This window comes from Tachypleus tridentatus, chromosome 2 (genome assembly GCF_004210375.1).
Source record: "Tachypleus tridentatus isolate NWPU-2018 chromosome 2, ASM421037v1, whole genome shotgun sequence".
In the NCBI taxonomy this organism is placed as follows: domain Eukaryota; kingdom Metazoa; phylum Arthropoda; class Merostomata; order Xiphosura; family Limulidae; genus Tachypleus; species Tachypleus tridentatus.
In genome coordinates this window covers 72,833,688-72,861,407 of record NC_134826.1, presented here as the reverse complement: position 1 = coordinate 72,861,407, position 27,720 = coordinate 72,833,688, and the positions used below count along the sequence as shown (strand labels likewise).

Sequence of the window (27,720 nt, the reverse complement as noted above, 5' to 3'; positions counted from 1 at the left end):
AGAACTAATGTAGAGGTTGAAGTCAAAGTACATTATAAAGTGGGAAGAACTAATGTAGAAGTTGAATTCAAAGTACATTATAAGGTATGAAGAACTAATGTAGAGGTTGAAGTCAAAGTACATTATAAAGTAGGAAGAACTAATGTAGTAGAAGTTGAAGTCAAAGTACATTATAAAGTATGAAGAACTAATGTAGAAGTTGAATTCAAAGTACATTATAAGGTATGAAGAACTAATGTAGAGGTTGAAGTCAAAGTACACTATAAAGTAGGAAGAACTAATGTAGAAGTTGAATTCAAAGTACATTATAAAGTATGAAGAACTAATGTTGAGGTTGAAGTCAAAGTACATTATTAAGTAGGAAGAACCAATGTAGAAGTTGAAGTCAAAGTACATTATAAAGTAGTAAGAACTAATGTAGTAGAGGTTGAAGTCAAAGTACATTATAAAGTAGGAAGAACTAATGTAGTAGAGGTTGAAGTCAAAGTACATTATAAAGTAGGAAGAACTAATGTAGAGGTTAATTCAAAGTACATTATAAAGTAGGAAGAACTAATGTAGAAGTTGAAGTCAAAGTACACTATAAAGTAGGAAGAACTAATGTAGGAGTTGAAGTCAAAGTACATTATAAAGTATGAAGAACTAATGTAGTAGAGGTTGAAGTAAAAGTACATTATAAAGTAGGAAGAACTAATGTAGAGGTTAATTCAAAGTACATTATAAAGTATGAAGAACTAATGTAGTAGAGGTTAAGTCAAAGTACATTATAAAGTAGGAAGAACTAATGTAGAGGTTGAAGTCAAAGTACATTATAAAGTAGTAAGAACTAATGTAGTAGAGGTTGAAGTCAAAGTACATTATAAAGTAGTAAGAACTAATATAGGAGTTGAAGTCAAAGTACATTATAAGGTATGAAGAACTAATGTAGAAGTTGAAGTCAAAGTAGGTTATAAAGTATGAAGAACTAATGTAGAGGTTGAAGTCAAAGTACATTATAAAGTATGAAGAACTAATGTAGAGGTTGAAGTCAAAGTACATTATAAAGTAGTAAGAACTAATGTAGTAGAGGTTGAAGTCAAAGTACATTATAAAGTAGGAAGAACTAATGTAGAAGTTGAAGTCAAAGTACATTATAAAGTAGGAAGAACTAATGTAGGAGTTGAAGTCAAAGTACATTATAAAGTATGAAGAACTAATGTAGTAGAGGTTGAAGTCAAAGTACATTATAAAGTAGGAAGAACTAATGTAGAGGTTAATTCAAAGTACATTATAAAGTATGAAGAACTAATGTAGTAGAGGTTGAAGTCAAAGTACATTATAAAGTAGGAAGAACTAATGTAGAGGTTAATTCAAAGTACATTATAAAGTAGGAAGAACTAATGTAGAAGTTGAAGTCAAAGTACATTATAAAGTATGAAGAACTAATGAAGAAGTTGAAGTCAAAGTAGATTGTAAAGTAGGAAGAACTAATGTAGTAGAAGTTGAAGTCAAAGTATATTATAAAGTAGTAAGAACTAATGTAGGAGTTGAATTCAAAGTACATTATAAGGTATGAAGAACTAATGTAGAGGTTGAGGTCAATATACATTATAAAGTAGGAAGAACTAATGTAGGAGTTGAAGTCAAGGTACATTATAAAGTATGAAGAACTAATGTAGTAGAGGTTGAAGTCAAAGTACATTATAAAGTAGGAAGAACTAATGTAGAAGTTGAATTCAAAGTACATTATAAGGTATGAAGAACTAATGTAGAGGTTGAAGTCAAAGTACACTATAAAGTAGGAAGAACTAATGTAGAAGTTGAATTCAAAGTACATTATAAAGTATGAAGAACTAATGTTGAGGTTGAAGTCAAAGTACATTATTAAGTAGGAAGAACCAATGTAGAAGTTGAAGTCAAAGTACATTATAAAGTAGGAAGAACTAATGTAGGAGTTGAAGTCAAAGTACATTATAAAGTATGAAGAACTAATGTAATAGAGGTTAAAGTCAAAGTACATTATAAAGTAGTAAGAACTAATGTAGGAGTTGAAGTCAAGGTACATTATAAAGTATGAAGAACTAATGTAATAGAGCTTAAAGTCAAAGTACATTATAAAGTAGGAAGAACTAATGTAGAAGTTGAATTCAAAGTACATTATAAGGTATGAAGAACTAATGTAGTAGAGGTTGAAGTCAAAGTACATTATAAAGTAGGAAGAACTAATGTAGAGGTTAATTCAAAGTACATTATAAAGTAGGAAGAACTAATGTAGAAGTTGAATTCAAAGTACATTATAAAGTATGAAGAACTAATGTAGAGGTTGAAGTCAAAGTACATTATAAAGTAGTAAGAACTAATGTAGGAGTTAAGTCAAAGTACATTATAAAGTATGAAGAACTAATGTACAAGTTGAATTCAAAGTACATTATAAGGTATGAAGAACTAATGTAGTAGAGGTTGAAGTAAAAGTACATTATTAAGTAGGAAGAACTAATGTAGAAGTTGAAGTCAAAGTACCTTATAAAGTAGGAAGAACTAATGTAGAAGTTGAAGTCAAAGTACATTATAAATTAAGAAGAACTAATGTAGAAGTTAAAATGAAAGTAGATTATAAAGTATGAAGAACTAATATAGAGGTTAAGTCAAAGTACATTATAAAGTAGGAAGAACTAATGTAGAAGTTGAAGTCAAAGTACATTATAAAGTAGGAAGAACTAATGTAGAAGTTGAAATCAAAGTAGATTATAAAGTATGAAGAACTAATATAGAGGTTGAAGTCAAAGTACATTATAAAGTATGAAGAACTAATGTAGTAGAGGTTGAAGTCAAAGTACATTATAAAGTATGAAGAACTAATGTTGAGGTTGAAGTCAAAGTACATTATTAAGTAGGAAAAACTAATGTAGAAGTTGAAGTCAAAGTACATTATAAAGTAGGAAGAACTAATGTAGAAGTTGAAGTCAAAGTACATTATAATGTAGGAAGAACTAATGTAGAAGTTGAAATGAAAGTACATTATGAAGTATGAAGAACTAACATAGAGGTTGAAGTCAAAGTACATTATAAAGTATGAAGAACTAATGTAGTAGAGGTTGAAGTCAAAGTACATTATTAAGTAGGAAGAACTAATGTAGAAGTTGAAGTCAAAGTACATTATGAAGTAGGAAGAACTAATGTAGAAGTTGAATTCAAAGTACATTATAAGGTATGAAGAACTAATGTAGAGGTTGAAGTCAAAGTACATTATAAAGTAGGAAGAACTAATGTAGAAGTTGAATTCAAAGTACATTATAAGGTATGAAGAACTAATGTAGAGGTTGAAGTCAAAGTACATTATAAAGTAGGAAGAACTAATGTAGAAGTTGAAGTCAAAGTACATTATAAATTAAGAAGAACTAATGTAGAAGTTAAAATGAAAGTAGATTATAAAGTATGAAGAACTAATATAGAGGTTAAGTCAAAGTACATTATAAAGTAGGAAGAACTAATGTAGAAGTTGAAGTCAAAGTACATTATAAAGTAGGAAGAACTAATGTAGAAGTTGAAATCAAAGTAGATTATAAAGTATGAAGAACTAATATAGAGGTTGAAGTCAAAGTACATTATAAAGTATGAAGAACTAATGTAGTAGAGGTTGAAGTCAAAGTACATTATAAAGTATGAAGAACTAATGTTGAGGTTGGAGTCAAAGTACATTATTAAGTAGGAAAAACTAATGTAGAAGTTGAAGTCAAAGTACATTATAAAGTAGGAAGAACTAATGTAGAAGTTGAAGTCAAAGTACATTATAATGTAGGAAGAACTAATGTAGAAGTTGAAATGAAAGTACATTATGAAGTATGAAGAACTAACATAGAGGTTGAAGTCAAAGTACATTATAAAGTATGAAGAACTAATGTAGTAGAGGTTGAAGTCAAAGTACATTATTAAGTAGGAAGAACTAATGTAGAAGTTGAAGTCAAAGTACATTATGAAGTAGGAAGAACTAATGTAGAAGTTGAATTCAAAGTACATTATAAGGTATGAAGAACTAATGTAGAGGTTGAAGTCAAAGTACATTATAAAGTAGGAAGAACTAATGTAGAAGTTGAATTCAAAGTACATTATAAGGTATGAAGAACTAATGTAGAGGTTGAAGTCAAAGTACATTATAAGGTATGAAGAACTAATGTAGAGGTTGAAGTCAAAGTACACTATAAAGTAGGAAGAACTAATGTAGAAGTTGAATTCAAAGTACATTATAAAGTATGAAGAACTAATGTTGAGGTTGAAGTCAAAGTACATTATTAAGTAGGAAGAACCAATGTAGAAGTTGAAGTCAAAGTACATTATAAAGTAGTAAGAACTAATGTAGTAGAGGTTGAAGTCAAAGTACATTATAAAGTAGGAAGAACTAATGTAGTAGAGGTTGAAGTCAAAGTACATTATAAAGTAGGAAGAACTAATGTAGAGGTTGAAGTCAAAGTACATTATAAAGTAGGAAGAACTAATGTAGAAGTTGAAGTCAAAGTACATTATAAAGTAGGAAGAACTAATGTAGGAGTTGAAGTCAAAGTACATTATAAAGTAGTAAGAACTAATGTAGTAGAGGTTGAAGTCAAAGTACATTATAAAGTAGTAAGAACTAATATAGGAGTTGAAGTCAAAGTACATTATAAGGTATGAAGAACTAATGTAGAAGTTGAAGTCAAAGTAGGTTATAAAGTATGAAGAACTAATGTAGAGGTTGAAGTCAAAGTACATTATAAAGTATGAAGAACTAATGTAGAGGTTGAAGTCAAAGTACATTATAAAGTAGTAAGAACTAATGTAGTAGAGGTTGAAGTCAAAGTACATTATAAAGTAGGAAGAACTAATGTAGAAGTTGAAGTCAAAGTACATTATAAAGTAGGAAGAACTAATGTAGGAGTTGAAGTCAAAGTACATTATAAAGTATGAAGAACTAATGTAGTAGAGGTTGAAGTCAAAGTACATTATAAAGTAGGAAGAACTAATGTAGAGGTTAATTCAAAGTACATTATAAAGTATGAAGAACTAATGTAGTAGAGGTTGAAGTCAAAGTACATTATAAAGTAGGAAGAACTAATGTAGAGGTTAATTCAATGTACATTATAAAGTAGGAAGAACTAATGTAGAGGTTAATTCAAAGTACATTATAAAGTAGGAAGAACTAATGTAGTAGAGGTTGAAGTCAAAGTACATTATAAAGTAGGAAGAACTAATGTAGAGGTTAATTCAAAGTACATTATAAAGTAGGAAGAACTAATGTAGAAGTTGAATTCAAAGTACATTATAAAGTATGAAGAACTAATGTAGAGGTTGAAGTCAAAGTACATTATAAAGTAGTAAGAACTAATGTAGGAGTTAAGTCAAAGTACATTATAAAGTAGGAAGAACTAATGTAGGAGTTGAAGTCAAAGTACATTATAAAGTATGAAGAACTTATGTAGTAGAGGTTGAAGTAAAAGTACATTATAAAGTAGGAAGAACTAATGTAGAGGTTAATTCAAAGTACATTATAAAGTAGAAGAACTAATGTAGAGGTTGAAGTCAAAGTACATTATAAAGTAGGAAGAACTAATGTAGAGGTTGAAGTCAAAGTACATTATAAAGTAGGAAGAACTAATGTAGAGGTTGAAGTCAAAGTACATTATAAAGTATGAAGAACTAATATAGTAGAGTTGAAGTCAAAGTACATTATAAAGTATGAAGAACTAATGTAGAAGTTGAAGTCAAAGTACATTATAAAGTATGAAGAACTAATGTAGAGGTTGAAGTCAAAGTACATTATAAAGTATGAAGAACTAATGTAGAGGTTGAAGTCAAAGTACATTATAAAGTAGGAAGAACTAATGTAGAAGGTTGAAGTCAAAGTACATTATAAAGTAGGAAGAACTAATGTAGAAGTTGAAGTCAAAGTACATTATAAAGTAGGAAGAACTAATGTAGAGAGTTGAAGTCAAAGTACATTATAAAGTATGAAGAACTAATGTAGAGGTTGAAGTCAAAGTACATTATAAAGTAGGAAGAACTAATGTAGAGGTTAATTCAAAGTACATTATATATGAAGAACTAAGTAGGTTGAAGAACTAACTAGTAGAGGTTGAAGTCAAAGTACATTATAAAGTAGGAAGAACTAATGTAGAAGGTTGAAGTCAAAGTACATTATAAAGTATGAAGAACTAATGTAGAGGTTATGGTCAAAGTACATTATAAAGTAGGAAGAACTAATGTAGAAGTTGAAGTCAAAGTACATTATAAAGTATGAAGAACTAATGTAGAGGTTGAAGTCAAAGTACATTATAAAGTAGGAAGAACTAATGTAGAGGTTGAAGTCAAAGTACATTATAAAGTAGGAAGAACTAATGTAGAAGTTGAAGTCAAAGTACATTATAAAGTAGGAAGAACTAATGTAGAAGTTGAAGTCAAAGTACATTATAAAGTATGAAGAACTAATGTAGAGGTTAAGTCAAAGTACATTATAAAGTAGGAAGAACTAATGTAGAAGTTGAAGTCAAAGTACATTATAAAGTAGGAAGAACTAATGTAGAAGTTGAAATCAAAGTACATTATAAAGTATGAAGAACTAATGTAGAGGTTGAAGTCAAAGTACATTATAAAGTATGAAGAACTAATAGTAGAGGTTGAAGTCAAAGTACATTATAAAGTATGAAGAACTAATGTTGAGGTTGAAGTCAAAGTACATTATAAAGTAGGAAGAACTAATGTAGAAGTTGAAGTCAAAGTACATTATAAAGTAGGAAGAACTAATGTAGAAGTTGAAGTCAAAGTACATTATAAAGTAGGAAGAACTAATGTAGAGTTGAAGTCAAAGTACATTATAAAGTATGAAGAACTAATGTAGAAGTTGAAGTCAAAGTACATTATAAAGTATGAAGAACTAATGTAGTAGAGGTTGAAGTCAAAGTACATTATTAAGTAGGAAGAACTAATGTAGAAGTTGAAGTCAAAGTACATTATAAAGTAGGAAGAACTAATGTAGAAGTTGAATTCAAAGTACATTATAAAGTATGAAGAACTAATGTAGAGGTTGAAGTCAAAGTACATTATAAAGTAGGAAGAACTAATGTAGAAGTTGAATTCAAAGTACATTATAAAGTATGAAGAACTAATGTAGAGGTTGAAGTCAAAGTACATTATAAAGTAGTAAGAACTAATGTAGGAGTTAAGTCAAAGTACATTATAAAGAATGAAGAACTAATGTAGAAGTTGAATTCAAAGTACATTATAAGGTATGAAGAACTAATGTAGAGGTTGAAGTCAAAGTACACTATAAAGTAGGAAGAACTAATGTAGAAGTTGAATTCAAAGTACATTATAAAGTATGAAGAACTAATGTAGAGGTTGAAGTCAAAGTACATTATAAAGTAGGAAGAACTAATGTAGAAGTTGAAGTCAAAGTACATTATAAAGTAGGAAGAACTAATGTAGAAGTTGAAGTCAAAGTACATTATAAAGTAAGAAGAACTAATGTAGAAGTTGAAGTCAAAGTACATTATAAAGTATGAAGAACTAATGTAGAGGTTGAAGTCAAAGTACATTATAAAGTAGGAAGAACTAATGTAGAAGTTGAAGTCAAAGTACATTATAAAGTAGGAAGAACTAATGTAGAAGTTGAAGTCAAAGTACATTATAAAGTATGAAGAACTAATGTAGAGGTTGAAGTCAAAGTACATTATAAAGTATGAAGAACTAATGTAGTAGAGGTTGAAGTCAAAGTACATTATTAAGTAGGAAGAACTAATGTAGAAGTTGAAGTCAAAGTACATTATAAAGTAGGAAGAACTAATGTAGAAGTTGAAGTCAAAGTACATTATAAAGTAGGAAGAACTAATGTAGAAGTTGAAGTCAAAGTACATTATAATGTAGGAAGAACTAATGTAGAAGTTGAAATGAAAGTAGATTATAAAGTATGAAGAACTAATATAGAGGTTGAAGTCAAAGTACATTATAAAGTATGAAGAACTAATGTAGTAGAGGTTGAAGTCAAAGTACATTATAAAGTAGGAAGAACTAATGTAGAAGTTGAAGTCAAAGTACATTATGAAGTAGGAAGAACTAATGTAGAAGTTGAAGTCAAAGTACATTATAAAGTATGAAGAACTAATGTAGAGGTTGAAGTCAAAGTACATTATAAAGTAGGAAGAACTAATGTAGAAGTTGAAGTCAAAGTACATTATAAAGTATGAAGAACTAATGTAGAGGTTGAAGTCAAAGTACATTATAAAGTAGGAAGAACTAATGTAGTAGAAGTTGAAGTCAAAGTACATTATAAAGTATGAAGAACTAATGTAGAAGTTGAATTCAAAGTACATTATAAGGTATGAAGAACTAATGTAGAGGTTGAAGTCAAAGTACATTATTAAGTAGGAAGAACCAATGTAGAAGTTGAATTCAAAGTACATTATAAGGTATGAAGAACTAATGTAGAGGTTGAAGTCAAAGTACATTATAAAGTAGGAAGAACTAATGTAGTAGTTGAAGTCAAAGTACATTATAAAGTATGAAGAACTAATGTAGAAGTTGAATTCAAAGTACATTATAAGGTATGAAGAACTAATGTAGAGGTTGAAGTCAAAGTACACTATAAAGTAGGAAGAACTAATGTAGAAGTTGAATTCAAAGTACATTATAAAGTATGAAGAACTAATGTTGAGGTTGAAGTCAAAGTACATTATTAAGTAGGAAGAACCAATGTAGAAGTTGAAGTCAAAGTACATTATAAAGTAGTAAGAACTAATGTAGTAGAGGTTGAAGTCAAAGTACATTATAAAGTAGGAAGAACTAATGTAGTAGAGGTTGAAGTCAAAGTACATTATAAAGTAGGAAGAACTAATGTAGAGGTTAAGTCAAAGTACATTATAAAGTAGGAAGAACTAATGTAGAGGTTGAAGTCAAAGTACATTATAAAGTATGAAGAACTAATGTAGGAGTTGAAGCCAAAGTACATTATAAAGTATGAAGAACTAATGTAGTAGAGGATTACTTAGTTTTGTTGTTTCCCGCTAGATGGAGAAACATTACTTACTTCCTTCTCTTTAGCAGCAAGTCCAAGTTCCACGGACGAATAAGAAATTGTCTCCTCAGTTTTATCCATGCCTGGGTCCTGGTATATGGTATTAGTCTGGTGTAGCGACTGTTTTACTGTCTCGATCTGTTTTTTAAGTGTTGACGCCTCTTTTTCTGCCAACGTTGCTCTCTAATGAATAATCAAATTTAGCTTCGATTAAATTTCGGTTGATTGTTTGTTTGGTTTGTTTTGAATTTCGCGCAAAGCAACTCGAGGGCTATCTGTGCTAGCCGTCCCTAATTTAGAAGGGTAAGACTAAAGGGAAGGCAGCTAGTCATCACCACCCACCGCCATCTCTTGGGCTACTCTTCTACCAACGAATAGTGGGATTGACCGTCACATTATAACGCCCCCACGGCTGAAAGGGCGAGCATGTTTGGTGTGACGAAGATTCGAACCCGCGACCTTTGGATTACTAGTCGAGTCCCTTAACCACCTGCCCATGCCGGACCTCGGTTAATTGGGCAATAAACATTTGTTACTACAGATTGATGTTATTAAAATAGTTTTCTATGTTAAAAACATGAATGATAAAATCATTTTTAAAAACATAATATTTGCAGTACACGGTTTCCAAAGAACTATTACTGGTATATAGAAAACTATAATTAAATTTGAACATCTGGTTTATATATTGTTTGTTTGTTTTTTAATTTCGCGTAAAGTTACACCAGGGCTGTCTGCGCTAGCCGTCCCTAATTAAGCAGTGTAAGACTACAGTGAAGGCCATTAGTCATCACCACCCACCGCTAACAATTTGGCTACTATTTTATAAATGAATAGTAGGATTGACCGTAACATTATAACACTCCCACAGCTGAAAGGGGAGTACGTATGGTGTAATGGGGATTCGAATACGCGATCCTCATATTAGGAGTCGAACGTCCTAACTACCTGGCATTGCCGAGTCTGGATTACATCTATTCAGGTTTTCTGTATTCATGTCGACACTATAGAATTTCTAATAAATTCCACATTATATACAATAATCATAAGTAGGGGAAATACCTTTTTTCTTAAAAAAATGTTTTTGAGATAACCTGAATATCCTAATGGAAGAAAGATTCATTTTAAAAGTTTCTTTACATTTCAGCACATTTGAGAAAAAATAAAACAAACAAATCGTTTACTTTTTTTCAGTTCTTCACACACGAGTTTTTTAAAGCAATACTTGGGTAAAACCATTAGTATTATGATAAAGATTTGTCTTAATATAAACACATTGACTTATAATACAGCATAATTCATAGGTTCCTTCTAATTTACCTAACAGTTACGACAGCTTAGGAAATGACCATACAGTTTCTTAATGTTCATATTCTTTGGTTGGGTCCACATTTATTTAATAAATTTGTGTATTAGTTACACTTTGAAGTCGACTAATAGCATTTTAATTCATTTATTGTTGGAATTGCTTATCTTATATTATCATAAGATTTCGCCCAGAAAGGTTTTGCTTTAACAACTGGTCCTCTATCAGTTAGAAACTTCACAAAAGTATTAGAAAAATTCCCAGGAAATAATACTTCATGGATCCAAACGGACACAGATATAACTGACTGACATATACAAACTGATATTAATTACACTCCTTCCAGACGACTTTTTTAACAAATCACACAATCACTAAGTTCCGATTCCTCAACATAGTGAAATAATTCGATTTTAATTGGCTTTCAGTTATCTTAGAGTACTTAACTTATTACAGCAAACACAACGGGCACATCGCCACCTATAAGGAAGTACATTTTATTACCAGTTCCCTTTGTCAGAGAAGGTACAGTGATGTGTGCTAGTTATAATATGCAGGTTGTGAAATTATATATGAACCATGCATACAAAGTTCATTAATTGCGGACTCATTAAAATAAATAAATAAAATTAATTCAGCATACAATATTCCTAGAACAATTAGGATCACAATAATTGACAGTAATTTATAATTTTACTGATATTAATCACAAGCCATATTATAATGGACGCAGCGTGTATATATGCATCTATCTATATACGTGACCGAAATAAAATATATAATGTAGAGCCATCCATAGAATTCAAGAGTCAGACAGTTATAAAAATAGCTACGATATGTGCAACGACTATTTCTTTATAACAAAACGCAAGTTTAAAATAAAAGTAATCTCTTCACGACAAGAACATGACTTATCTCTAGGGCTGCACGTGAGAGTTTAATTATATCTTTATTGATACAACTTGTAAATATACTACTAAAATGAAGTTCTTAATAAAACTTATTTTTTTCAATAAACCGGACCTGTTTTAATAAACAAAAACATTACAGTTTGTATCAGTATAGTCGGAACACATTTCTCGTGAAGTAATTCCCATGGTGTGGGTTTCTGAAATTTATCATAAACTAAACATTTACCCCCCCCCATATTCCAACTGTTTACTTTACCTCACACCCGATGATTATAATCTAATTATTTCATTCTCCCCACACACATTTATTGTATATAATTCAAATATTTACCCCCCTCTCAGATAAGGCCTAAATTATTTGTCTAAATTTTCTATACATATCCTATTGGGGAAGTAACAGAGGGAAATTTAAACCTAGACATTTAATCTATTTATGATATCCTTTAAATCAAATCACAACAATGTTTTAAACAGCTGACATGAAAAATTAGACCAGGACGGGGTAGGGACTCGAAATGTATTTTTTTTTATTGCAATATCACAACGTCTTCTGCTATCGATGTTCGACAGTCACAGAAATATCACAACGTCTCCTGGTATCGATGTTCGACAGTCACGGTAATATCACAACGTCTCCTGGTATCGATGTTCGACAGTCACAGTAATATCACGATTATCGTACAGACATTTTTGCTTGATCGTTTTCTTTAAAATTATATGTTTTACCGTCAAATTTAAGTATTATTAAAAGTTGTTTGTTTTTTTTCGGGGAGGGGCATATTTTGAGAGGAGAAAAACGTTTTACTATAAAATTAATTTTAAATTTCTGGCCTGAATAACTATCAAAAGTAATAAAGGAATACAAAAGTTTCCCTAATGCTAACCACCCATCCATTCACTAAGCTAAAAAATTTCTGGTCATAGACATTCAAAAGTAAACAAGCGTCAGAGAAATAAACGGACAAAACAAACACATTATTTTAAAAGCGTTTCCACGGTGACCGCGTCGTTATATCAAGTATAATACTATAAAATAATCGAATAATATTTTTTTATTGAACTATTTGTTTGTTGTTAAAGCGCGAAGTTTCATACTGGGCTATTTGTGCTGTACCCAGCATGGGTATCGAAACCAGATTTTTTTATAGACTTCCAGCTAAGCCACTAAAGGGGCTGTAGATTTACTGAAAACGTTTTAATTAAAATAACATAGAGTCTCTCCAGCAACATTAAAAGACGAAACTGGCTCATTATACATCAATGGCAAAGCACACTATATATATATTTTTAAATAGCAATATGCGCTGTTTGAAAACAGTTTCTGCGCATGCTCGTGTTACCTTAGTAAATTAGAAGGATGACAGCCATATCAGCAATAGTAATTACACCGTTATTATTTACATAAAACAGTAACAATAAACATTAGCGAGTACAAGACGCGCTAATCAAGCAGTTATTTAGTTAATTAATTACTTTATCTAAGCATATAAGATATACCTAGGTAAGTATTTTTCTGTTAATAGATATTAATTGTTAAAATCACGTGCTTTGCTTCTGGTTTTTTGGTGAACATCATAAGCAAAAACCTCAATAAACTCATGCGAAACGTGAGGGTGTGCGTGCGTGCGTTTTCTTATAGCAAAGCCACATCGGGCTATCTGCTGAGCCCATCGAGGGGAATCGAACCCCTGATTTTAGCGTTGTAAATCCGTAGACTTACTGCTGTACCAGCGAGAGGCAAACGTGAGGGTTTATTGAAACAACTAGGAAACTGGTTTGTTTCCAATTTCGCAAAGCTACAAAAAGGCTATCTGCGCTAGCTCTCCTAATTTAGCAGTGTAAGACCAAAGGGAAGGCAACTACTCATCACCACCCACCGACAACTCTTGGGCTATTCTTTTACCAACAAATAGTGGGATTGACTATAACATTATAATGTCCCCACGTTTGAAAGAGCGTGCATATTTGGTAGGTCGGGAGTTCGAACCGCGACACTACCCAACTGGCCTTGCCGGACCAAGGATAGTGAAATACATAAATTAGTGTAGTGAATTTCAGCTTATCATATTTTTTGTATCGTGAATTTATTACAGAATCTAATAATGTAACTATAAAAGTCGACACTCACTCTTATTACAAGCTTCCTTATAAAAGTTTCCAGGCACTCATATCAGTATTTTATTGTTAATTTGTTTATATAAGTGCAATATTTAACACTTTTTATGCTAAAAGTGTAAATGCTTTTTGTTTTTCTGATTAATATTGGTAAATTAATGTGGCTTTTACCTGATTGGCTCGTTCTAAATCATTCATAAAGATTTTCATTTCGTTCGATCTGAAAGAAAGGTGACACAACATTAGCATCATAGAATTCGACATATAAACTGCAACATTTCAAGTTATGAATCCAGGTTTTTAAAACTGAAATTTCTGGCTGTTTGAGGTGATCCAGTTTTAGTTAATTATTGTTATACTAACAGAGACCCACAAACCATTTGTGGTCAATTAATGTCTTTCTTACAACATTACTTTTATAAATACATGAATTATAGAATCATACAAAATAATTTTATTCACTGATACGGAAATCTTTAAGATAACTTGTCTCAGGCCTAAAATCAGTTAAACCTTTTTTATTTATTTTTAATACAGCCTATATTCGATAGAAATAAATTAACATTATAGCTTGTATATATTTTTTGCCTTAGTTTAGTTAGAGCTAAACTTTACCGAATCTGATACTACTATCAATAACTAAACATATAATGTAATTTTAAAATCTAACTTTATATATTTTTATAAACTTTGATAAGCTTTTTAATATGTTATTGTACAAAATGGCTACTAAAGTACATGCATGTCCGCCTTTTGTTTATGTTCGAATGACGTTCGAAACATGTAAACTGGGGTTCTAGAATGGGGAGTTAAAATAAAAATAATGGAATGAGTTGTTTAAATAAATTGTAACTTGTTTGTTTGTTTTTGAATTTCGCGCAAAACCACTCGAGGGCTACCTGTGCTAGCCGTCCCTAATTTAGCAGAGTAAGACTAGAGGGAAGACTGCTAGTTATCGCTATCCACCGCCAACTCTTGAGCTACTCCTTTACCAACAAATAGTGGGATTGACCGTCACATTATAACGCCGACACGGCTGAAAGGGCGATCACGTTTGGTGTGACGGAGATTCGAACCCGCGACCCTCGGATTACGAGTCGAGTGGCTTAACCACCTTGACTTATACTTAAATGTTGAATAAACAAGTTTGTGAAGGGAAAAACAGTATAAACCTAACGAGTTTTATTGCCAAGTGTTTTCGTTTTTAATCATTAATTCTACTACCGACGGTAACATGTATCGTGGTAATAAAAATTTACATTTTAAATCCAATCGACGTTACAGAATTCGAATAAAAATACTTTGGATTCGCTATTACTTTTAATATTATAGAAGTAAAATATTTTTATCTTAATATTAAAATATGTTGACGATTTTGGTATTTCATTACTGGCTATGAATTAAAGTGATACGTATCTGAATCTTTGAGTGTGGCTCGGACTAGCAGATCAACTGAAACTCCCTTATTAACGAGTCTTTGTTAATACAGGTGAATACAGGATCTATTTTATAACACACACGTGAACGTGGCATACATAGATAATAGATTGTATCTGACTAGAACGTAGAGGAGAATGAATAATTAACAAATTTAATCTATACATGAATCAGTTATATAGAAACGAGTCATAAAAATATACATACAGCTAAACTGAGCAGCTGAGGGAGATTTATGTATACACGTGACATTAAGCTAAGCCTAAATGAATAATCACTGCCGCGTATTGTGTATATAGGCTGTTTGTATATTATACTTTACGACCGCTTTTACATTTGCTGTGGAAAGCTACAACTGGCGCTCTTTTTTTTTTCCTTTCTACATGATGACAAAGACCCCTTAGCAAACAGTTTTGACTGGACTACCACATAAACCGAAACGTAAAGACCACCAAATCGACGTCCTATAAATACGTATATGTATATACGAATGTATATAGCCTGCTTGGAAGGCGTGCATTATTTTGGTTAGAATGTATATTACATTACCATCACCACACACGGTTCAACCTGTCAGGTTTGTTCATTTATTGATGCAATTAACCTATCTTCTCACCCACAGAATATAACTCCTGGCCTTATCGTTCACCCAGACGAGTCATTGTAAATATTAATAATAATAATACAAAATTCGCATTAAAGCTAGGCTCGAAATGTTGAAGCTAATACAAGAGATTCAAAATAGACCACGTAAAACTGAGAAAATTTAAAAGGTGTCGCTTATATATATATAATTTATTTCCAGAAAGATACGGATTGACTTTGAACCGAAAGATGAGGGAAGAAGGAGATAAAAGAAAACGAAACTACATATGTTCAAACAATTATGTTAAAAAACAAACAAAAACATAACAGTGACACGCTTTTAAAACAAAACAGGATTTAGTTAAAGTTATTCAGGTGTTAAAAATAAACCAAAATCAAGAATAACGTGCATTTAAAAAGTACTAACTACCTGTGGTTAAAATGGAAAAGTACTAACTACCTGTGGTTAAAATGAAAAAGTACTAACTACTTGTGGTTAAAATGGAAAAGTACTAACTACGTGTGGTTGAAATGGAAAAGTACTAACTAGACGTGGTTGAAATGGAAAAGTACTAACTACATGTGGTTGAAATGGAAAAGTACTAATTAGACGTGGTTGAAATGGAAAAGTACTAACTAGATGTGGTTAAAATGGAAAAGTACTAACTAGACGTGGTTAAAATGGACAAAAGTCCTCTAGGTAGCCGATTTTGTGTGGAGTGTTTCACCAACAGCTTACAGAATTCACAAAGTTATTCACAGGTGAAAGGCCTTCAAGGGTTAATTACTTACAGTGAACTGGCCGAGTACTATATACTACACACGACCTCTCAGGTTTAAGTTGAGTTGACAACAGATCTGCTCATATAGACAGCCAACACTTAATCACGCTGTTCTTTCTTTTGAACGAGAACTGGATAACATGGAAGACTTTAACCACGCCATTCTACACGACGCTGGTGTTGGGTGCTTTGTGTAACAGATAATTTATAATTCTATACGATCATGATGACTTATCATAAACTTACCTGACATGGGAAATTTCATCATATTTGGATTTTATATTTAAAAACTCGGACTTGCTCAGTTTCAAGGCTGTCATAAAAAAGAACAAATCGTCGTGTTATTACAAGACTGTCTGGAAGAATAAGTCCACACTTGAAAGTAAAAACACTTTTTAAGTTTTAATATATTCACTTACAGGCAATATATTTCTCGTGATTTAATTATGTAAATATATTGTATTAAAATATTACATTTGTTTGTTTGTAATTAAGTGCAAAGCATCTCACATTGATTTATTTGTGTTCTGCCCACAGAAAGTATCAAAACCAGGTAGTGTTATAAGTCCACAGACGTACCGCTGTGTTACTTGGGGCGACATATCAAATATTATATTCGCTAACGATACTTTTATAACACGGCCCACACATTACACATAACATTCGAAAGTTCGAAAACCACCTGACCAGAAAACACACAGCACTAAAATTTACAACATAAATGTAAAAATAACAAAAATTCCTTCCAGAGGTAAGGGTTACCAAGACGCATAAATCATGTTAACACGAGAGTTTACAAGATAAACTACAGACTATAAATCACGTTCCCAACAGATGGCGACACAGATCACTTAGATACAAGTAAGCAATCCTCTGACAATGAAACCGGGAACACCTGATAAATAATAACGAAGATAAATAAATAAACAAGAATAAAGGTAAATAAATCTGCAGATATAAAGACGTATTCACCTTTGTCAGAGGTATCTCTAAAGACATACAGGGTAAATAGCACAATGTCACGACATATTTAGAAAAAAAAATATGATCGTAACCAAACAACCTGAAGACCTAGTGGAGGAAAAAAACAACAAAAACATTTGCAGCATCTCTCGTGAATGAATTGAATATATTTGAAAACATATAATGACCAACAAATGTTGGAATTGAAAAGCATAATAGACATTCGAGAATCGGTAACACCAATCTATGTAGAATAGTCCATCATACTACAAAAGAAGGCCACAGGAGAACAGTTTGTTATTTTTATTTTAAATTTCGCGCAAAGCTACTCAAGGGGTATAAGCACTACTCGTCCCAAATTTATCAGAGTAAGGCTAGAGGGAAGGCAGCTAGTCATCACCACCCACCGCCAACTCTTGTGCTACTCTTTTACCAATGAATAGTGGGATTGATCGTCACATTATAACGCCGACACGGCTGAAAGGGCGAGCATGTTTGGTGCGAACGGGATTCGAACCCGCGACCCTCGGATTATGAGTCGAACGCCTTAACCCACCTGGCCATGCCGGGCCTTATGAGAAGAAAATAAGCCATTTCCATCTACGTAATAAGTCAAAACAACCAATGGACCTGCATGACCAGGTGGTTAAGACGCACAACTCATAATCTGAGGTGACAGATTCGGATCCCTGTCACACCAAACATGCTTGCCCTTTTGGCCATGGGGAAATCATAATGTGACGGTCAATCCCATTATTCGTTAGTAAAAGGGTAGCTCAAGAGTCGGCGGTGGGTGATGATGGCTAGCCGTCTTCCCTCAAGTCTTACACTGCTAAATTAGGGACAGCTAGCGAATATAGCCCTCGAGTAGCTTTGCGCGAAATTAAAAAACAAACAAACAATACCAAGAAGCCTCTGGTAGTTCTTTAAATGTTATAAAGTTAAAATAGAACAACATAAGGTTTGGTATCGGATTGTCGTGTAGCTTTCAACACACTCGGTATTCGTTTGTTGTTAAGAGCAAAGTTACACAAGGAGTTTTTTAACTGTGCTCATCAGAAGTATGGAAACCCGGTTTGTAGCGTTATAAGGATTTAGGCTTACCACTGAGTTACTGGAATGAGGCAACACACACATGCGCAGTACAACTTCTTCTAGCAAGGAGCTTATAATCTCCATGGGTGGTACAACAGCTACTCTTAACCCCCCAACCCCACCCAAAACAACTGGTGACCCTGGGCAGTCAATCACTCGTGCAGAATAATATTTCATTTCAAATTTAGTCTATAATTAGATTTATTTTAATGTTTATTTACCACATGAGTTTATTAGAAAAAAAAATACACTAACCTGAAGAATTATTAGTAATACAAGGTGTAATAACAAAAATTAGATTAGTTTCACCTCAGACTAATTGTTTATATTGGAACCGGAGTTGTTCGCTCCTCTATTCCAGCCGTTTTAAAATATATAAACAAGTCATTGTTTTGAGCAACTGGAAATGTTTGCCGCACTTACCACTTTGTAGTTCCCTAGCTTGCCGCTGGGCTTCGTCCAGCTTGTTCGAAACGTTTACGTGGACTTCAGAAATCTCTTTTCCCGGTTTGATTAGGAGCTCAAGGTCCTTCTGAGCCTGTGGAACGAGAGAACAGTTGCTATATACATTTCAATTATATAAGGCACTGCATAATAAGGGGCTAAATAGCCCACACATGGAGGCAAATGGGCTGTATGTAGATGAGTTTTATATAGATTTTCCTTTGTTTTACCTTGGATTAATTCAATCTTAATGTTTTTTCTTTCGTTATATTACAACCTTTGACGATTCAGTCACAAGTTACAAAGAAAACTTATTGGTTTTCGAAAGTTTTAACTTTTATATCTCCGCTTGTATTGATTACTCGGTCCCTAATAATACACGAAAAAAATACAGAAAAACCATCAATACTACCGTTCATACTACATCGCTGCTGAGGGATTCCCCCACTGTATTCGGATAAGAAACGAATAATTTAACACAATGTCCTTGGTCAGTTTTTTAAACTGACTGTTGTAAAAAATGCAGAAATGTAAAATCGATTGACGTGATGATGTAAGTAAACCCATTCGGCACTAAATGACATGAAAACAAAATAAACGATTTTAGTGTTAATAGCTGAAAGCGACGAACGCTGATTAAACTACGTGACATAATATCGTATTTCAGAACAAAAAGAAATACTGAAACGTACGAAATGTAGGCAGAATTGAAATATATTTTCCCGTGTGATTTTTGGTTTGGTTTCGTTTGAATTTCACGCAAAGCTACACGAGGGTTATCTACATTAGCCGTCCCTAATTAGCAGTGTAAGACTAGAGGGAAGGCAACCAGTCATTACCACCCACCGCAAACTCTTGGGCTATTCTTTTACCAACGAATAGTGAGATTGACCGTTACATTATAACGCCCCCACAGCCGAAAGGGCGAGCATGTTTGGTCTGACGGGGATTCGAACCCGCGACCCTCGGATTACGAATCGAGTGCCTTAACCATCTGGCCATGCCAGGCCTAACATGACGCACATTGCGGAAGATCCGTACTGCAGCCCGGCACGCTAACGAAATGGAAATAACGTATCTCGGTTACTTGATGAAAATGACTCTTCCTCGGATAACACCCTTTACTAAAGATTGTTTATTTATTTATCCGGTACTTAATTCTCTGTTCGATTATCCTTCGATTAGTCCAATTCGGCACATAAAAACTCGAGATCCACGCGCTTTAATCGCTGACAACGTAACGTGGGCATTACCAACACTGGTGTATATTCACGTTTTTTGTTTTTTTATCAGTCGTAAGTAATCTCTGGTTCCATATAATAACCTTCTTTGTTCTATTTACAGTTTTGGCTTCGTGTCTGCCTTAGCACACTTTCGCAATACAAAAAAACAGTTTACTTAACGTTTTAAAACGGGCAATGTTATAAGCCTATACACGTAGTCTGAAATAGAAATACGTCGCTAAACGTAGATATATATATATATCTTCTCCCTAATCTTATTAGCTTAAAATTTAGTACGTTCCTTTAATGTTCTGTCCTGCTGCTGCAGAGCATTGACTCACGTATTTTTAATATTTAGAAATACAGTGAGGGAGATTGTTGTTGTTGTTTTGGAATTTCGCACAAAGCTACTCGAGGGCTATCTGTGCTAGCCGTCCCTAATTTTGCAGTGTAAGACTAGAGGGAGGGCAGCTAGTCATCACCACCCACCGCCAACTCTTGGGCTACTCTTTTACCAACGAATAGTGGGATTGACCGTCACATTATATACCCCCACGGCTGGGAGGGCGAGCATGTTTAGCGCGACGTGGGCGCGAACCCGCGACCTTCGGATCACGAGTCGCACGCCTTACGCGTTTGGCCATGCCAGGCCTGTGTGAGGGAGATAATAGTTGTTCTAACTTACACTCCACCTCCTCCTCCCCTACTAGCTAAATTAGGACTATCTGTGATAGATATATCTAATTTTTAATTTATTGAACGGTTTCAACCCTCTTATCATTCCTTCCATTACGGAACTCCTAACCTTTAACCCCTAACTTAAATGAGTGTTTTCTTATAGCAAAGTCACATCGGGCTATCAGCTGAGTCCACCGAGGGTATCGAACCCATGATTTTAGCGTTATAAATCCGTAGACTTACCGCTGTACCAGTGAGAGACCCCCACACTTGAAGCCTAGCCAAGATGAGAGTGTTGTTAATGTATTTCTCCCAATAAAATATGCCTCACCCGTAATTTAACTACACAGTGGTGACAAGTCGTGATTTCTTCCTCTTCTGTATAATGGCAAGTTTTATATACCAACGAATAATTCTTAATTTGTCTCCCTATGCACGTACGTAGAACACTGAATAACAATCTATCCATGATTTTTAGAAAGAATTTTCGTTCCTGACTAATTAACACAAAACAAACAAAAAACAGAAACGTCATTATTGTTTATCTTGGTTCAGCGTGGCCTGATGGTTAAGGGGCGCATGACTAGCAATCTTAGTTCACACTAAACATGCTCGCCCTTTTAGGTTTTATAATGTGACGGTTAATCCCACTATTCATTGGTAAAAGAGTACCCAAAGAGTTGGCGGTGGGTGAAGATGACTAGCTGTTTATCACGTAGTCTTTCACTACTAAATTAGGGACGGTTAGCGCAGATAGCCCTCGTGTAACTGTGTGTGAAATCCGAAACCGAAACACAAACCTCTTATGTTTTTGGAGAACCTTTGATAATCCTTCACAGAATCCAAGGGTTGTACGAAAAGCAGTTTGAACATCACTGAATTAGAGAGGGGAAAGCATCATAAGCGTAGCTAGTGAAAGCTCGAAACCTTTCAAGTTTCGTAAGTACTTTAAAATAAAATAAAAAACATTCATATGTTAAAAATTTTGAATTCAAATAAACCTTTGATACCATTTTAGGAATTAGAGATTTATCTGAGTTAATAGTTTTCTAAACTCTACTTGTATCTAAAGTGTTAATATTTTATCTCCCACACCCAAATACGATGTCGTAACAACACCAACAGAAAGCCAATCAATAGCATTCATTCACCGCCGACTCTTGAGGTCCTCTCATCGAATAGTAGAATTTCATCGTAATTTTTATAACACACTTACATCCTCAAAGTACAGGAACACATTTTGTTTGTTTGTTGTTGTTTTTTTTCACTTATGGGAAGCGAGTCAGGAATCAGCAGACCCACAGTTCCGAACCCTCGTCTTCAGGTATCACTAACAAAAAAACTTCAACATAAAACTGTGTTTGATGTATACTTATGATATGTTTACTTGTTTAGTGTATACTAATGAGATGTTTACTGTGTTTAATGTATACTTATGATATGTTTACTTGTTTAATGTATACTTATGAGATGTTTAGTGTTTAATGTATACTTATGAGATGTTTACTGTGTTTAATGTATACTTATGAGATGTTTACTTGTTTAATGTATACTTATGATATGTTTACTTGTTTAATGTATACTTATGATATGTTTATTTGTTTAATGTATACTTATGATATGTTTACTTGTTTAATGTATACTTATGAGATGTTTAGTGTTTAATGTATACTTATGAGATGTTTACTGTGTTTAATGTATACTTATGAGATGTTTACTTGTTTAATGTATACTTATGATATGTTTACTTGTTTAATGTATACTTATGATATGTTTATTTGTTTAATGTATACTTATGATATGTTTACTTGTTTAATGTATACTTATGAGATGTTTAGTGTTTAATGCATACTTATGAGATGTTTACTGTGTTTAATGTACACTTATGAGATGTTTACTGTGTTTAATGTATACTTATGATATGTTTACTTGTTTAATGTATACTTATGAGATGTTTAGTGTTTAATGTATACTTATGAGATGTTTACTGTGTTTAATGTATACTTATGATATGTTAAGTGTTTAATGTATACTTATGAGATGTTTAGTGTTTAATGTATACTTATGAGATGTTTACTGTGTTTAATGTACACTTATGAGATGTTTAGTGTTTAATGTATACTTATGAGATGTTTACTGTGTTTAATGTATACTTATGAGATGTTTAGTGTTTAATGTATACTTATGAGATGTTTACTGTGTTTAATGTATACTTATGATATGTTAAGTGTTTAATGTATACTTATGAGATGTTTAGTGTTTAATGTATACTTATGAGATGTTTACTGTGTTTAATGTACACTTATGAGATGTTTAGTGTTTAATGTATACTTATGAGATGTTTACTGTGTTTAATGTGTACTTATGAGATGTTTACTGTGTTTAATGCATACTTATGAGATGTTTACTGTGTTTAATGTATACTTATGAGATGTTTACTGTGTTTAATGCATACTTATGAGATGTTTACTGTGTTTAATGTATACTTATGATATGTTTACTTGTTTAATGCATACTTATGAGATGTTTAGTGTTTAATGTATACTTATGAGATGTTTACTGTGTTTAATGTATACTTATGATATGTTTACTTGTTTAATGTATACTTATGAGACGTTTAGTGTTTAATGTATACTTATGAGATGTTTACTGTGTTTAATGTATACTTATGATATGTTTACTTGTTTAATGCATACTTATGAGATGTTTAGTGTTTAATGTATACTTATGAGATGTTTACTGTGTTTAATGTATACTTATGATATGTTTACTTGTTTAATGTATACTTATGAGACGTTTAGTGTTTAATGTATACTTATGAGATGTTTACTGTGTTTAATGTATACTTATGATATGTTTACTTGTTTAATGTATACTTATGAAATGTTTAGTGTTTAATGTATACTTATGAGATGTTTACTGTGTTTAATGTATACTTATGAGATGTTTACTGTGTTTAATGTATACTTATGAGATGTTTACTGTGTTTAATGTACACTTATGAGATGTTTACTGTGTTTAATGTATACTTATGATATGTTTACTTGTTTAATGTATACTTATGAGATGTTTACTTGTTTAATGTATACTTATGATATGTTTACTTGTTTAATGTATACTTATGAGATGTTTAGTGTTTAATGTATACTTATGAGATGTTTACTGTGTTTAATGTACACTTATGAGATGTTTACTGTGTTTAATGTATACTTATGAGACGTTTGATGTAAGTCTCTTTATTTAGTCCTCGTCGAATTAATGCTTTGTTTTATTACACATATTAAATCTACCACTCGTCACTAGTTGACTTCACCCTACGCATTACGAAAAAAAACAATACAATATTTTATGTGTTTGTGTGTGTTTTATTATAGCAAAGCCACATCGGGCTATCTGCTGAATCTACCGAGGGGAATCGAACCCCGGATTTTAGCGTTGTAAATCCGTAGACTTATCGCTGTAGCGGCGGGGGACAAAAATGTTTATTAAGAGAGAGATAGAGAAGGAAAATGGTTAAACATACATTTTAAGTAGAAGAAATTATCTGAAATTTTCATAGTGTTCTCTTTTTAGGACGACCTTAACTTTATCTACACACTAACGTTGGGAAACAGAGTTTATCTACACACTAACGTTGGGAAACAGAGTTTATCGTACAACAATACCTAACGAACCCAAAAAGTTTCATCACGTATATTTTATTCTTTTACAAATTGAATAAACCTCTTAAGATCATTGGATGAAATGTGAAAATCCTCAGAGCTTTCGGCATGGTATTGTACTTATGTTTTAGGCAAATTTCAAGTAAGACTGTTCGTTGAAACTATATTTACGTCTGACATGAACCTACGACACAAATATTGGTATTATGTTTTACAACTATATATTATTATGACGCCACCTAACACTAAAACGTTCAATTTTCTTTCCAACAACAATTAACATTTCTAACAGTTACTTCTGTCTTTACTTAGGCCTGGTGGTTAAGGGCGCTCGACTCGTATCCCTGTCACTGCACATGCTCGCCCTTTTAACCACGGGGACGTTATAACGTGTTGATCAATTCCGATATTTGTGAAAAATAAAGCAACCGGAGAGTAGGTGGTGTATATATATTTTTTGTATATAGAGTCCAGCCGAACTGTTAAGTTTTGATATTGAACGTGAGGGTCTGGGGACGGTACAGGTAAACACATCTCGAGAAGGTAGAACCGTGTAAGGGGTAATTCAGGACGAGAGTTAAAGATGAAACGAAGATAGAACCATTATTCGATGGTCACTGTTTCCTCAACCAAGAGGAAAGGTTTAGTTATTTTAATTTAAACTGTTTGCTCAACACTACTGATCTTGTCAGCTATTTAACTTGTTTAAAGAGCATACTGAACATTGATTTAAAATAAATACAAGCGTTGTCACTGAAAAGTAAGCTAAAGAAAGCATGATTCATAGCTTTCTAATCCATCTTCATGTTCTGTGTAGACACTAATATATGATAATATCAACGATAAGAAAACACAAACTCCCTTAACACATCTTTACGTGGAAGTGAGCACGTAGACACGAAACTGTTCTTTGTGACTTCAGTACAGAAATACACCATCTAGACTAAAATAACATAAAACCGTTTAACACTGCTGTATTAACCACACGTAATCTCAAGGACTAACCTGCCTACCGTTTCTTCCAACAATAAAACTTTCCAAGTTGAGGATTACACTGTTACAAAGATGGTTGCCTACACCGTTGGTTTGTGATAAATCAATATAGTGCATGCAAAAATCATTTTCCCCGAAAATTTGACATATCGTAAAAATAGTTTCGAACTGATTGAAACTAATTAGAAAGCGTTCAAATATCGATTGTTTTCTCAAAATGTGGTCGACTTTGTAGGTAACATTTGTTTGGTGGTATTTATAGAGCAAAGCCACATTGACCTATCCGCTGTATCCATCTCGAGAAATCGAGCACCGAACTTTAGACTTGCCGTTCTCCTACCCAAAGGACTGAAAGTAAAAATTATAAATTCAAAGTGATGAGAGACCATTGTTGTGGAATATTGATTGTAGTATTTAGTAACAACAAAAGTGAAATAAGTCGAGCAGTTTATTAAAGACACTTCCCAAAGTTTCCAACATTGAACACGTAAGCCATATAATTAAGATACAGAGTGGAGATACTATGTAAAAATTGACAAAGATTATCACCTTTGGTTTGAGTTGAATCTTCTCGCAGTTACACGAGACTTATCCGTCCTAGTCATTCCTAATTTTAAGCTGATAGACTAGGAATAATGCAGTTAGCCAAGAATATACATCGTCAACTGTTGAGGTACTGTAATCGAAATTAATCCAACTTGTATGATGTAACCAAAGTGCAGATCGCGATTTTCTTATTTTTTGTTCTTGAAATAATGGGACGCGAACCATGGACCCTCGGAGCTATAGTCTGGTACGGTAACGACTAGGATCAATAGGAGTTATTAACATTTCAGAATAACTAAACAATTGTAGAACTGTGACAATGGTTAATACAGACAGATAATAAATCCGAATATCGAAAATTAGTGGATATCAGTTAGAAGATTCGAATTTTAATTATCAGCTGTTTAATGGAGAAGACATATTTCAGTTACAGTTTAAGCCTTCAAAATAAATCCCTACAGTGAGTGGTGGTCCATTACAGACATGTAACCACCATGATCCCATCAACTAATGCAAGCGGATGGTCCATTACAGGCATGTAACCACCAAGACCACTTCAACAACTTCAAGCGGGTCGTCCATACACGCATGTAACCACCACTACAACATCAACTAGTGCAAGCGGGTAGTCCATTACAGATGAAAAGACCTCGCACAATCTAAGAAACCCTATATCTAACAGGCGAAAATTCTCGTATATAGAATCATTAGTCTGGTTATATTTCTCTTAACGATGAACTGTTGCCAACTGAGTAAAAACAAATGTTAAATTCTTCGCTCCTCCTAATTTTCGAAGCGTTTATCCTCTCAGTCCACGTTTCGTCGCTTACACAGAACTTAAACCCACAAAAGTTTCTTTCTCCTTCTACAAATATAATTTTATAGCATTTTTACGTTAATGGGGGATTGTTTCCCTTAAGTTTTAACACCCATGATACTCAGTCATACAGGGGGTCTGTTCCATTCTTAATTTATTGGGGAATTGTTCCTTTTGAGATTATAGAAATCATCCTCCATATACATACTTTTAGAAACAATGTCCCCCCATTTACAAAACATGCACATGTCATGTAAGTAATAAAGGATAAAAATTTGCATGTAAGTTAGATAAATAATCGTAATCGGTTGTTAAAAAATACATTTAAATCGTACTATTACGGTCGGGAAACGTTAAACGAGCATTTCTTTTCACCTCAACTTTTTCACGCATTAAACAATTTATGTTACATAACAAAAACAAAACAAAATTCTAACAGTAAATATTTCACGTGTCGATTATGATCAGCCTATGTGCACACAAAAAAAAATACATAGAGAAAAATAATATCAAGTAGTGCAAAGCGTTATCTCCTACGAAACAACAAAACCGAAACTAAAGAAAGGCCATCATTAACCAAACACTTGTACTATTGTTGTAAGTTACATTGATTTTAATGTTGCAATTCGTTTTAGATAGAGGAAGCTGTCAGGGTCATGATGATGACGTTAAGATAAGTTTTAGGGGATTTGACGCTAGATTTTATAGGACATTCGATTATAATCACCAGACAGCTGTGAGGAGTTTAGAGTTGTGTCGAGATAGTAGAATCGTTTCTAGCACGTGGAGGGAATAAACTTTTTCTCCTTTCCAGCCGGGCCTGGCATGGCCAAGCGTGTTAAGGCGTGCGACTCGTAATCCGAGGGTCGCGGGTTCGCATCCCCGTCAAACATACTCGCCCTTTTAGCCGTGGGAGCGTTATAATGTTACGGTTAATCCCACTTTTCGTTGGTAAAAGAGTAGCGCAAGAGTTGGCGGTGGGTGATGATAACTAGCTGCCTTCCCTCTAGTCTTACACTACTAAATTAGGGACGGCTAGCGCAGATAGCCCTCGAGTAGCTTTGTGTAAAATTCAAAACAAACAAACAAACAAACAAACCTTTCCAGCCGCGAAATGGTATAAGTAAGTTTATTATTTACGTCA

At 33.0% G+C, this 27,720-nt stretch overlaps 1 protein-coding gene across 5 annotated transcripts in view; it reads right to left on the bottom strand.

Moving 5' to 3' along the window:
- LOC143244214 (homeobox protein cut-like) overlaps positions 1-27,720 on the bottom strand; it is a 316,853-nt gene that overhangs the window by 26,023 nt on the left and 263,110 nt on the right. For all 5 annotated transcript variants that reach the window (XM_076488461.1, XM_076488464.1, XM_076488465.1 and 2 more), the window contains 4 exons: positions 18,637-18,751; positions 16,402-16,468; positions 13,523-13,571; positions 9,032-9,202 (listed from right to left, as the gene is read on the bottom strand). In XM_076488461.1, the coding sequence (XP_076344576.1) occupies positions 9,032-9,202; positions 13,523-13,571; positions 16,402-16,468; positions 18,637-18,751 (402 nt within the window). The remainder of the gene's footprint in view (positions 1-9,031; positions 9,203-13,522; positions 13,572-16,401; positions 16,469-18,636; positions 18,752-27,720) is intronic.